The sequence below is a fragment of the Dipodomys spectabilis genome, unplaced genomic scaffold, assembly GCF_019054845.1.
Source record: "Dipodomys spectabilis isolate Male_0828 unplaced genomic scaffold, ASM1905484v1 ptg000054l, whole genome shotgun sequence".
Classification (NCBI taxonomy): domain Eukaryota; kingdom Metazoa; phylum Chordata; class Mammalia; order Rodentia; family Heteromyidae; genus Dipodomys; species Dipodomys spectabilis.
Window position 1 is genome coordinate 32,744,718 of NW_024870731.1, and position 12,844 is coordinate 32,757,561.

The 12,844-nt window shown below is 34.3% G+C and overlaps 1 protein-coding gene across 1 annotated transcript in view; it reads left to right on the top strand.

Moving 5' to 3' along the window:
- Ppp4r2 (protein phosphatase 4 regulatory subunit 2) overlaps positions 1–12,574 on the top strand; it is a 47,734-nt gene extending 35,160 nt beyond the window's left edge. Inside the window, exons 4-9 of the mRNA XM_042679756.1 lie at positions 5,484–5,577; positions 6,904–6,941; positions 8,444–8,518; positions 8,823–8,966; positions 9,527–9,813; positions 10,058–12,574. Of these exons, the coding sequence (XP_042535690.1) occupies positions 5,484–5,577; positions 6,904–6,941; positions 8,444–8,518; positions 8,823–8,966; positions 9,527–9,813; positions 10,058–10,374 (955 nt within the window). The 3' untranslated portion in view covers positions 10,375–12,574. The remainder of the gene's footprint in view (positions 1–5,483; positions 5,578–6,903; positions 6,942–8,443; positions 8,519–8,822; positions 8,967–9,526; positions 9,814–10,057) is intronic.
- Positions 12,575–12,844: the final 270 nt, after the last annotated feature.

The window sequence follows — 12,844 nt, forward strand, 5'->3', positions numbered from 1 at the left end:
ATCAAATCTAAGCTTCCTAAATAGTTAGGATTGCAGGCATGAGCCATTGTTGCCTGGCCTTTTTAACTAATTCTTTTTATACTTCTCCACAATGCAATTTTTAGAAAATTACAGTTTCTGATATTTGATTGGAGAGGTGTAAAATAACCTTGTTAAGGGTATGTGTGTGTGTGTGTGTGTGTGTGTGTGTGTGTGTGTAAGTAAATTTCAAAGCCTTAGTACACAAAGAATGTATTGCTTTAGGTAAATATGGATTCACAACTTTGGTAAGACTTAAAAGTAAATAAAACTATACATCCAGTCAGCTTTTGACAGCTGAGGTTAGTTACAACTGACTAGTTTAAGTAAGTATGTAGAAAAGAAAGAATTAAAAAATACTGGCTCATACAGAGAAGAGAAAGTAAATGTCTATTTTGACATTTAGTATACTGTAATAATTGATTTTATGGTCTGTTTTGATTTTTTTCTCCAGGAGTCTCTGTGTTACATGCTTTATGGTTCTTTTGGGGAGTAGGAATGAAGAAAGTTGCTTCTGTTACATAAAGATAACAGTTGGTAATTGTTTTTATCTTAGAAACTGAATGAAATAGGCATTTTTTTTTGAGTGCTACCTTTTCCAGTTCAGTAGTTTGACGTCTATCCGAATTTTACCTCTTAATGATCATTTAACCAGCCTAATATGTTTTAGTCATGCTTAAATAGGAAATGCCTTGTTTAGGGCTTATATTTAAACAGCAGGACTGAATTGTTTATGTTCAGCAGCCTTTTTAGTATTGGAATTTTTACAGCTTTTAGGTTTGTAAGGCATGGAGACTGGTTGTACTCAACAAGACAAACAGGTGCTTTCCATTTCCTTACAGATGAGTAAAATTTTATTGTGTATATGTACCACATTTTCTTGAGCCATTCATCCACTGAGGGACATCTAGGTTGATTCCATATCGTGGTAAACAGTGCTGCAATGAACATGGTTGTACTAGTGACTTTAGTGTGGCCTGGTTTGTGGTCCTTTGGATAAATGCCTAGGAGTGGGATTGCTGGGTCATAGGGAAGCTCTATGTTTAGTCTTGTAAGGAACCTCCATACTGCTTTCCAGAGTGGTTAAAGGAGCTTACATTTCCACCAACAGTGTAATAGAGTTCCTTTTTGGCCACATCCCCTTCAGCACTTGTTACTGTTACTTTTCCTGATAATAGCCATTGTAACTGGAATGAGATAGAATCTGTGTTGTTTGATTTATGTTTCTTTTGTGGCCAGAGATATTGAACAGTTCTTCATGTGTTTATTAGTCAATCTTTTTTCTTCCTCTGAGAAGTCTCTTTAAGTCTTTAGCCCTTTTATTGATTAGTTTGTTGAGTTTTTGAGGCTTTATTTTTGGGGGGTTTAATTTTTTGGGCTCTTAGTATATTTTAGATCTGAGGCTCTTGTCTGATGCATAGCTAGTGAAGATTTTCTCCTCTTCTGTGGGCTTGGAAAAAATTCAGTAATTAAGTAAGCCAGAGCCAAAGGAACATAGGCTGCATTGTCCCCCTCATTTGTGGTAACTAGAATATGCCTATGCCTAGAATATACATACAGATACGTATTACATATATATAAGCAATACTCTGTGAAATTAACTCCCAAGAAAAGGAAACGAGACCATTTTTTTAGTTGCCATTGTTGCTCTTGTCTTTTCCTTTGGTCTTGTTTGTTTGTATTTGTGACAAATACAAAGGAGGATAAGGGAGGGCACATAAAAGGTAGAACAAGGATGAACAGATAGAACAGGATACTCACTGGACACTTGAAAATGAACTGGATATCTTGTGGGTAGTGGGGACTGGAGGGAAAAACCAGGAGAGCGCGACGGAAGGGGAGGCATGGTTCAAAAAAAATCGTACTCATTATTCATTATACCTGATTCAAGTATCTATGACACTTGTATAGCAGCTTTACAATAAAAAATGACAAACAGCTACTGTAAAATAGTGGTTAGCTGCTTTCTTTGGCCTTAAAGAGAGTGTTTTTAAAGGTTGAGTTTTACACTTTTGATTTTATTCTTCTGTAGTCTTTGGAGAATTTGGTGCTTTCCTAAAGTCTTCATTAGATATTGAAGGGATAAGGATGATTATAAGAACCAAGATTTATTGAACACTGTAGGTGCTGTTAGGTGCTTTACATACATTACATCATATTTAGGCCTCATAGTAAGTACATTAATAAGTGCATTCTTAGAGTCTGTTTCCTAAGAACATGAAGGCTTAGGTAGATTGAACTAGGGTAAGGTCTAGCCAGCCTTGGTTTTAAACACACCTACTTAATCATTTGTATATGGAAAGATCAATGGTAGTTTATATTTCTGAATAATATTTGGTAGTATCTGTTACTATTTGATCCTTAATATGTAGGGATTTTGTTTAAATTTATTGAATTTTATATGCATACATATATTCAAATTAGAAAAGCTAGCTACTATATTCATTTTACAATATGAGCAGAGAAAGTATTGCAGAATAAATTGTGGATTCATTCATTCATTCATTCATTCATTCATCGCCCGTCCTGGGGCCTTGAACTCAGGGCCTGGTGCTCTTGTCCCTGAGCCTCTCAGTGCTCAAGGCTAGCGCTCTGCCACTTGAACCATAGTGCTTGGCTTTTTCCATGTAGTTTATTGGAGATAAGAGTTTTATGGACTTTCCTGCCCCAGCTGGCTTTGATCTGTGATCCTCACATTGCACCTTCCTGAGTAGCTAGGATTACAGATGTGAGCCACCGGCGCCTGGCTGACACATTTAGTTTTAAATAGCTCTGTTTCTTTTTAACTACTTACTTTGTAATATACTTTTAGTAATGAATGCCCTTTCCCAATCCACCCACAAATGTAAGAATTCTGGTTTATGTTTTTTATCATGAATAAGTGGCATGCATAGTTTTTACATCTTCATTTTTGCTGTTTATTCTTATCATGTCTTCAGTGGATTTTTTTAATCATTAGGAAGAATATTTTCATGAGATTAGCTTAAACTTGTGTGTACTATGTCTAATAAAAGAATTAACACAAGGGAGCCTTTCATGTAGTCATACCAAATACATTTATTTTGGATTAGTTTATCTGGTTTATTCTTACTCTTTTAAAGATCTGTGTCAAGTTAACTGTTCCCAGGTTTCTGCTTACTTGCCTAGCATAGTTTATTCTATCTCTACAGTACGGTCTACAGATATTATTAGTACTTATTATCGTTGTGATTACTTACATATCCTGCTTTTCAGCAAGCCTGGGTATTTCTATTTTATAGCAGCACCTAATACTTAGGGAATAGATTAGAGGCATGTGGAGACCTTTCAATAGTATTTTATATTGCTACTTTCAGTGATAGATTTATTTACAATATTCAATATAAGGAAAAGTTGTATGGCATTTTAGTATCACCTACAGGATACTTGGTCAAATTACATTAAAAAGCTTCTGAAAATGTCTTAAGAATGTAAATTCATTCTATCACATGAGTGCAGACATTGTTGTTTAAGCCCATTCCCCTGTACCCCAACAGCAGTGTTAATACCAACAGAGTGTTAATAATTGGCCACCATTTATATAACTCCTTTAAAAAAATTAGCAAAATATTTACTAAGTGTTAAACAGAAAATTTAAAACCATTGAGCCTTAAAAGCTAATTTTAAGAGAAAATAATTGGTTTGGGTGTGGAGATTTTATAGTTGGAAAACAAGTCATAACTAGACAATATTTTTCAATTAGTGCTTGAATACCAGAAAATTTGGTGCTATTCTGTATTCTTCAAGTAGTGTATAAACTGTTTGGATTACAGTGTTACTATACAATAGATGTAAGGAGAGTAGTTAATGTGTACCTTGTGTGTATTTGATGGGTTTGGGGATGAGTGACATACAAGAAGGGCTAAGGTGCAGGTATATCCCTCTAATATTTGAAGTACAGCATTTCAGATACACATATATATCAATAAACCATATATTGACCATAGTAATAATGTTGTATCCTGTACTTAGAGATTTTTAGTTAACTATGACAAAGGAAAGATGAGAAACTGATGTGTTATATGTAGTGTGTTACATGTAGTTATATGTAGTATATTATATGTAGTACTAACTGTACACTTGTAATTTTATGTTGTCTTTATAGGAGTGAATAAAAATATGATCTGTTTCATCATTACTAATGTTGTTGGTGTGCATTGTTCTTTTTTCGGTTTTAAAAGATCCTTTATCTTGACTTTGTGCTTTACTATGAATCAATTTTCAAAAGTAAACAATATTAAGAGCATAAGAGAATTTCTTGTACCAATCGTAATGAACATCACAGAGGTTTTTGGGGATTTATAGTGAATATTTATGGTGTCCTTTCATCTTTTAGTATCTTTTTGTCAAAAAGTTTCTTTTTAAGTTTAAAAGTTAATTGAGTAAAAAAATTAGGGCATTTGTTTTAATATGAATAACATTTACTTAAAACACTTCAAAATTTGTTGTAATCTTATATTCTTATGAGAATTTATGATAATCAAGTGTAGCTCTCAATTTAATAATTATTTTGTCAAGTATGTGTAGTACAGTAACAAAGGATAGGATTTGAAGTTAGAGACATTGGGTTTGTGTCCTGGCATTGTTACTCACTTGCTGCTTTATCTTACAGGGGACAATATTGTGTCAAACTGCCCATAAGAAATGTTTTGAATGCTAACTACTGATTTAAAGTTTTTCTAATTCTTGTCATAAGGAGAAATAGATTTTTGTATGGCAAACACTGAGTATAAAGATAAAGTAATATTTATACATTTTTGTTAAACATTTGTCATGCAGTGTTTATAACTTTGTTTTTCAACTGTAATTCTCATGATTGCTACTAGGTATATAAGATTAAAAACCTGTTTCAGATTTATAAAATGATTTTGGTTCCAGCTTATGTCGGTTGTGTATTTGCTATGGTGAAGTAAAAATTGCATTTTGGTGAAAGTATAAGATTGATTAAACATGTAGATTGTATATAAAATTGTAATAATGGAGCCAAATTATTTAAAATACTTTTTCATTGGAATAATTTCTTACTCTATCCAATAGCAAAATCATTTATAGTTTTACTTGAACACTTAAGAAATCTTTATGTTCAGAAGAAAGGTTGAAGTTTCTGTATGTAAATAAAATAACTTGATTGTGTTACTCCTCTTGTAAACTTAAAATTGAATTATCAAGATCTAGAATATTGTATTAAATTTTTTTTCTCTCCAGTCATTTTTGAAGCATTCTGTTAATTTTTGGTGCCTTTTATTGATTCTTAAAGATAGGAAAGCTTTGTTTTTGTTAAATAAAGACAGGTGTGCTTATTAATCTTGTGTGTTTTTAAATGACTCATTCATTTTCTGTTGTAGTTTATTAGTATGTGGGTGAATAAAGCTTTATCAAAATAAGTAATATTCCCAGTCTCTTGATAATTAATGACCTCAGACCATAAAATTATATTTTTTTTGCAGTATCCCTTTTACTATTCAGCGACTATGTGAATTGCTAACAGATCCAAGGAGAAACTATACAGGAACAGACAAATTTCTCAGAGGAGTAGAAAAGGTATTTATTTTATTATGGGAATTACATTAAACTGCAGCCTTACGTATTTCAGAAAAGAACATTAATAAGGACTTTTTCAAGTACCTTTTCTTGAATTAGGTTGCCTTGTTTTCTAAGTTACGTTTCGGGGGAGGATAGGTAGATAGGTGACAGGAGGGGGAAAAGAGGGCCAGAAGCAATCACTTTCAAGTTTAAGGAAAACAATACATTATCTCTTAAATATCTGTAATGTGTTACAAAATATTAAAGGTTCTGAGTAGCTCTATAAATATTTGGAGAGTGTTTTGCCAACTTGTAGAATTCTGGAGTTCAGAGAGACTCTGAAGAGATAACTTGATAGAGGTGTTCACATGTTTAAGTGAATATGGAGTTAAGAAATTGTCTTTGGAGTGAAGAATTGGAGCAACTGAGATTTGACAAGGACTTATTCTCAATTGATAGTTGATTGTAAATCATAGTCTAATGTTTCAAAAGATTTGGATTCAAATCATAGTATAGTGTTTCAAGATTTGTATTATAAGATTTGTATTTTAAAAGGCAGTTATTTTACCCTGGGAACAGGATTCCAAAACTATTGGAATAGATCTGAGGGCCTTACTGAACCATTATATGCTGTGTTTTCATGTGCTCAGTTGAGTATGATTCCTGGAGGGGAGGAAACTGCAGTGGTTTATTGGTGTTTATTTTTCAGCCAGAGGTCCATTTTAGAGACTTGGATGGCAGTATTGTCATAGTGACTACTATACCAGAAGCATTGCCTACAAATCAGTGCAGAGGTGCTTCATGGTTCTGTGTCTGTGGGCCAGTTATGAATCTTGAGTCTCACTTTTCTCCTCAGGAAGTTGGGATGGTAGGACTGCAAGGGGATTAAATACCAAGCACTTAAAAGGATATTGCTGCAAAGGCTGGAGTGTCTTCTTGAACTGCATAGGAAGCTCTGGATATTGGATATTTCTTTATAAGGAAACTATAAGGAAACCATTTATGCTTACACTAAGAGGCTTGGTCTCACATTAATCTTCAAAAGAGAGCATGAGTCTACTCTTGAACATATGGTACATGATGTTAAGGCTCCAGAATAAATAACTAGGGTAGAAAAAAATAAAATTAGCAAAAACCAGATGGTTTAGTAGTATTTTCTTTCAGTCCTTCATTTCTCTTCTCATCAGTTTTCGTTTTAACCTTGTCTTTTCTTTTATTAGCCAAGTTGGAATGACGGAAGCTTAACCCACTGGAATGATTTTTGAGAAATTTAAAACAATTAACAAACTTTTTATGTCATAGTGATTTTCCTTCATATTAAATCACCAATTTTTGTTATTGCAGAATGTGATGGTTGTTAGCTGTGTTTATCCTTCTTCAGAGTAAGTATGGAAATTTTTTTTCCTACTTTGGGTATATCATTTAATTTTTCTAATACATTGCTAATAACACATGCATTGTGCTGATACATAATGTGATACATTATTAAATTTTAATTTAATATATTCATAAAATAGGTTGCATTTTTCACATGTAATTAAATATAACATTTAATCATGATAGCTGACTACCTCGTCCCCAAAATAGACTATTATCAATAATAGTACCCATGTGTTTTTTTCTAGTAAAGAGATTTGGATTGAAAAAATTGGTAATTTACTGTAATTCTAATATTGTTGGGCCCTGACCTACCATCCTAGGGGCTTTTAGAACATAACTGATAGTTTGGAATAGCTATTTGATGATGGTATTCCACTTTGTGATACAAAAGAAATGGTAGTTGTCAAGATTTATGAGGCAAGGTAAGGACTGAGTTTAGGACATATGTTCCTTTTTTTTTTTTTTTTTGGTCATGGGGCTTGAACTCTGGGCCTGGGCACTGTCCCTCAGCTCTTCATCTCAAGGCTCTAGCGCTCTACCACTTGAGCCACAGGGCCACTTCTGGTTTTCTGGTGGTTAATTGAACATAAGAGGCTTTAAAGACTTTCCTGCCCGGGCTGGCTTTGAACCGTGATCCTCAGATCTCAGCCTCCTGAGTAGCTAGGATTACAGCCATGAGCCACCAGCTCCTGGCTAGGACTATGTTCTTAACCTTAGCATTATTGACATTTGGAGGACATAATTATTGTGTGTAGACTCCTTGGGAATTGTAGGTGTACCAGTGCCCTTGGCTTCAGTGGACTGAGTGAGCTAAGTGTCTGTCCTCCATCTCCACTTGCAGAACCTTCAGAGATTGCCACATGTGGGGAGCCAGGTGTAAAGGACGAGAGAAGAGGTGGTCTCCTTTTGAGAAACACTGGCTTAACATTAAGCTTCCTGTGCTTTCATAGGGACAATAATAGTGAATTTGTTTTTAGAACTCGTGGTTTACCTGTGTTGCTAAATAAGATGCCAAGTTAATCCTCTAATGCGTTCCTTCGCAGAGAAACTATTAAAAATTGTATTTTTTAAAAAGAGCTTAGGTTTTGAACTTTATTTTTTAATTTTTTATACTGCTCTTAGGGCTTAAGCTCATGGCCTAGATACTATCCCTTGATAGTTTTTGCTCAAGTTTAGCACTCTGCCACTTTGAGGCATAGCTCCACTTGCGGGTTTTTTGAGGGATTGGTTAATTGGAAATAAGCCTCATCAGTTTTCTACCTAGGCTGGCTTGAACTGAGAAACTCATATTTCAGCTACCTGAGTAGCTAGGATTACAGGTGTTAGTCATTGGCACACGACTACTTAAATATGGATGCTTTTGCTAATGAATGTGGGGTAGTTTGGAAACTGAAAGCTGCAAAATTAAATCTTCCATTCTCATAAGATGTTACAAAAGGTCTTAAGGCACATAATTCTTACATAAATAAATAAAGAACTAAGCCATCCATAACTTTTCTTTTAGGAAAAACAGTTCTAATAGTTTAAATCGGATGAATGGTGTTATGTTTCCTGGAAATTCACCAAGCTACACTGACCGGTGAGATTATTGTTTTTTAAAAAATACATATCAATAAAATCAAAAATAGATCCAAAGACTTCACATTTTCCCGATTTTGAATAGCAGGTTTTAAAAGAAAGTTGGACATTTTTATTATGAAAGATATAGGATATTCTAGCTCCTAATGTCTGTCCTAGATAATATATCTAAGTTATACTGAATAATAGGTAAACCATGAATCTGTAAATCAGAATTACAGCAAACACTGTGCCATATACATAAATATACTATAGGAGGAAAGACTTGCTACAAAAATGGAAAATAATGTTGATTTTTCTTATAGGTCTAATATAAATGGCCCTGGAACACCCAGGCCACTTAATCGACCAAAGGTTTCTTTGTCAGCCCCTTTGACAACAAATGGTTTGCCTGAGAACACAGACAGCAAAGAGTCAAATCTACAACAAAGTGAAGAGAAAAACCACAGGTTTGTTTGTGTGTTTTAAATTAAAAGAGCAAAAAGTTTTCATAGGAGGTCAACATTTATGGTTTTTGTGCTATTTACAACCAGTGAGTTAAGCTTTGTAAGTGGTGAGACTGCATTAATGTATTGTCATCATTTCCATCATAGATGTTATAAGTCATCTGGAGGTACTGTGAAGTACACTGGAAGGGGTGCAAGGGACTCGACTGTCTTCACATTTTCATGTCCTTGGGGGGGGCTAATTGGAAAATGGTCATATTTTGAGCAACAGAACCATGCTTTCCTGCAGTTGTAGGCACCGTGGCTTATGTCTGTTACTTTAGAACAGGTGAAGGTGGACATAGAATTGTACAGTAAGGTCATGTAAATGGCCAAGTAGGCCCTCTGAGAGGTACTCATCAAACAGTTAAAGTTGCCTTGAAATTGTTCTCTTTTTTTTCTTTGCACAGATGTAATTTAACTTTGACACTAAAATGCAATTTAAAAATTTATACCATAAAAATGAGACTGTAGAAGATAAGGAAAATAATGTTATTAATGATACTTTTGAAAAACAATTACAGTGATTCTCCACCATCTGAATCAGAAGTTTCCTCAGTAAGCTCTATAAAAAATAAACATCCAGATGAAGATGCTGTGGAAGCTGAAGGGCATGAGGTAAAAAGACTAAGATTTGACAGAGAAGAAGTCAGAGAGTCGGCCAGTCAGACAACTGCCGGTGAGATTTCTTCAGTTGAGGTGGAAGAAACAGAAACATCTTCATCTCAGGATAAAGACAAAGAAAGTAGTCGTTCCAGGCAGCACTGTTCAGAAGAGGATGAAGAAGAGGATGAAGAAGGGGAAGAAGAAGGTATATAGAGACCATCTGTAAAAGGGTGGTTAGATCCTCAGTTTTTTACACTTTATTTTTTTGTGAAAGAATTTAATGTAATGGAACTCCTTACAGTGCTGATGTTGGGCTTTTCCCCCAGGAATGTGTAGTTGCTGCTCAGTTTCAGGGAATATGATTTGAACTATAGGATATCAGAATTCATGAAACTTAAATTATGAAGGTATTTGGAAAAAATTTAACAACAACATTTGCTTATTTTTAGAGTCTTTTATGACATCAAGAGAATCGACTGCAGAAAGAAAAATTCAAGAAAAAGAATCTGATGATGCCTTAACTGTGAATGACGAGACTTCTGAGGAAAACAATCAAATGGAAGAATCTGGTCTGTCTCAAGCTCAGAAAGATTTGCATTGTGAAAGTAGTGAAAGTGCAGGCCCTGAAGGTAGTGGTTCTGACTGCCAGGAGACAGAAGAATTAGTAGGATCCACTTCCAGTAAAACTGGAGAGATTGCCTCAGAATCATCCATGGAAAATGACGAAGCCACGGAAGGCACAGATGAACCAATGGAACAAGACTAACTACTTAGAAACCTTTAGATACAGTATTTTACATACAGTCCTGGTTTTACACTGTATAAAACTTTTATGTAACAAAGTGGACCTTTAGTTTTACAAGAGAAGCAGGTTGTAAAATAAAGTACTTTAAGAATAAATCCTGAAAGAGTTGTACCTTTAAGAACTGTGAATATCAGCTCCTTTGGGTCCTGCTTACTGCTGACAGGTTTTTGGTTTGGGGTGGGGGGGTCTGGTCAAATCAGTGGTTTGTGTATAGATTTTTTTTTTTAAATTTAGAATTAAAGTTTTTAAACTGGAAGGTAATTATAATTTTGAAAAACTTTTAAAGATGAACATGTTTAGTTTATACACATACAAGGAAGCTTTTTGTCTTGTCTTTTTCTGACAGCTTTAGGAGTTTTCATATTTTGGTCATTGTTTCAGCATTTTAACATGTGAATTATAGGGTTTCATGCTGGTTTCCAGATTTTATTGTTTGTCTATGTACAATGGAACTTTAAGTCATATATACATATATATATATACATATATATTATTCTAAGGGGGGAAATGTTATATTTTTCTGTTTCTATAAGAGATGAATACAGTGGATACTTTTTCTATTGGTAATGATTGAGTTCACCTCTTTCAGAAGACATTTTCTTTCTCTTCTGAGTAAATCAAATAAAATCTGGCCCTTGTGAAACCCTGGAAATCTTAAGTCTGTTGAAATACCAGGTTAAACACATTCCAAGAGACCTGTTCAAACTAAAATTCTTTTGTATACTTCTGAGGTGCCTGAGGGGGAAAATGACTATTATTTATGAGGAAATGTGCTTTATCTCGGAGATTGTGTTCAAACATAGTTTGCTGTTTTGTAGAATGAGCGCTTATGGAGCCAGTATGTGACTGACCATCTCGCAGAATTGGACAGGCTCCTTAACTTTTTGCTTGTGTTTCTGAACATTGTGAATATTACACATTTCTTTCTAAATTATTCTAGAGTATGCACATGTCAATGGTACGAAACACCACAGTACTGGAAGGATCCACATACTACTTTAGTAATGTACCTGAGCTAGGACGACTGCAGTTTTAGAGGTACACAGAAGCCACCATAATGGGTATGACATTTTGATGGGAATTAAATATTTTTGAACATGCTTCTTCGACAGCCAGTGTTACATTTTTCAGATCAACACAAAGCACAATGATTACTCTAAACTCAATATTTTCAGATTCACATATTGAAAGTCATGCAAGCTGCAACCTCCCTGTCAAAATTACTGGCTGCCAAATTTATACCTGTTTCTTCAGCTGTATCTTTTGATATTTAGAATTTTTAAATTTCTGTAAAGTAGATTTTGTAGAATGTAATGTGTTTACTGCCTTTGTGAAGCGGTATATAATTGTATAATTTCTGTGTGTAAACTGAATGCTTGGGCTTTCAATACAGTATTCATATAAAGCAATAAATGTTAATGTTATGAAATAATCGAGTACATTTTTATCAGACAAATTCCCTTAAGTTTCAGTTACCTGAATACACAGATGAACTTAAAAGCTGATGCAATCGATCTCTGACATTGTGTCATATTCTCTGGGTGATTGGAAAGGAAGCCACAGTTACGTTTTGACTACTTCCAATTTCTTTGACTAAAGATACCACCATCGTTGGCTCCGTTGTTTGTAGAATAATATACTACTGACTGCTTGGTACTGTCGCATTCACAGCAGCTACGTTATGTACTTGTGAATATGTCTTAACAGTTGAGATTAAAACGGAGTGGATTTTGTACCCAAGAGGGAGAAAAAAAAATCAAACATTGTAATTTTTTTTTGCTACAATATTAAGATGAAACAAATTTTAAATGTGACATTCATTTTTAGTGATTATTTTCTTGAGGAATTTTGCCAATGAGAACAGATTTTAAACATTTTAAGTTTAGAAATCTTGGGATTTTTCTTTAGGGTATTTATGAAATTGTCAATAAACCTATTCTCTAAGCTCCTGTGACCTTTTGATAATTTTTATTTTCATTGTAGTGCCATGGACCATTTGTAACCAATCGATTGACTTCTGTTGGTTATAAGTTGAAGACTTAGCATTGTGACTTTTGAGGTCTGTGGTTTTGTTTGTAAACTTGCAATTGCTATTTTTGCAAGGGCAAATGTATTTCTTTATTAAATAAAGTACAATAATGGTGAATGTACCAAAACATCACTTAACTCTATGAGAAATCTTCATTTTAATCTCTATAGTTTAATAGTTTTGATATTTATTAGATCCTCATGTTGATCACAGTCAAACTTGAGATACATGTAGAAGGCAATGGGATATCTCCTGTAGGTAGGATAGATGGAATGTGTGGTTTCATTTGTTTCAAAGTGAAACTGCTTGGCTGACTTCAGATGATACTGTTGGCTACTGGGAATATGTTTCCATGGTGTGCGCATAGGTGCACTTGGCATAGGCTTTGGTCAGTGAAATGGC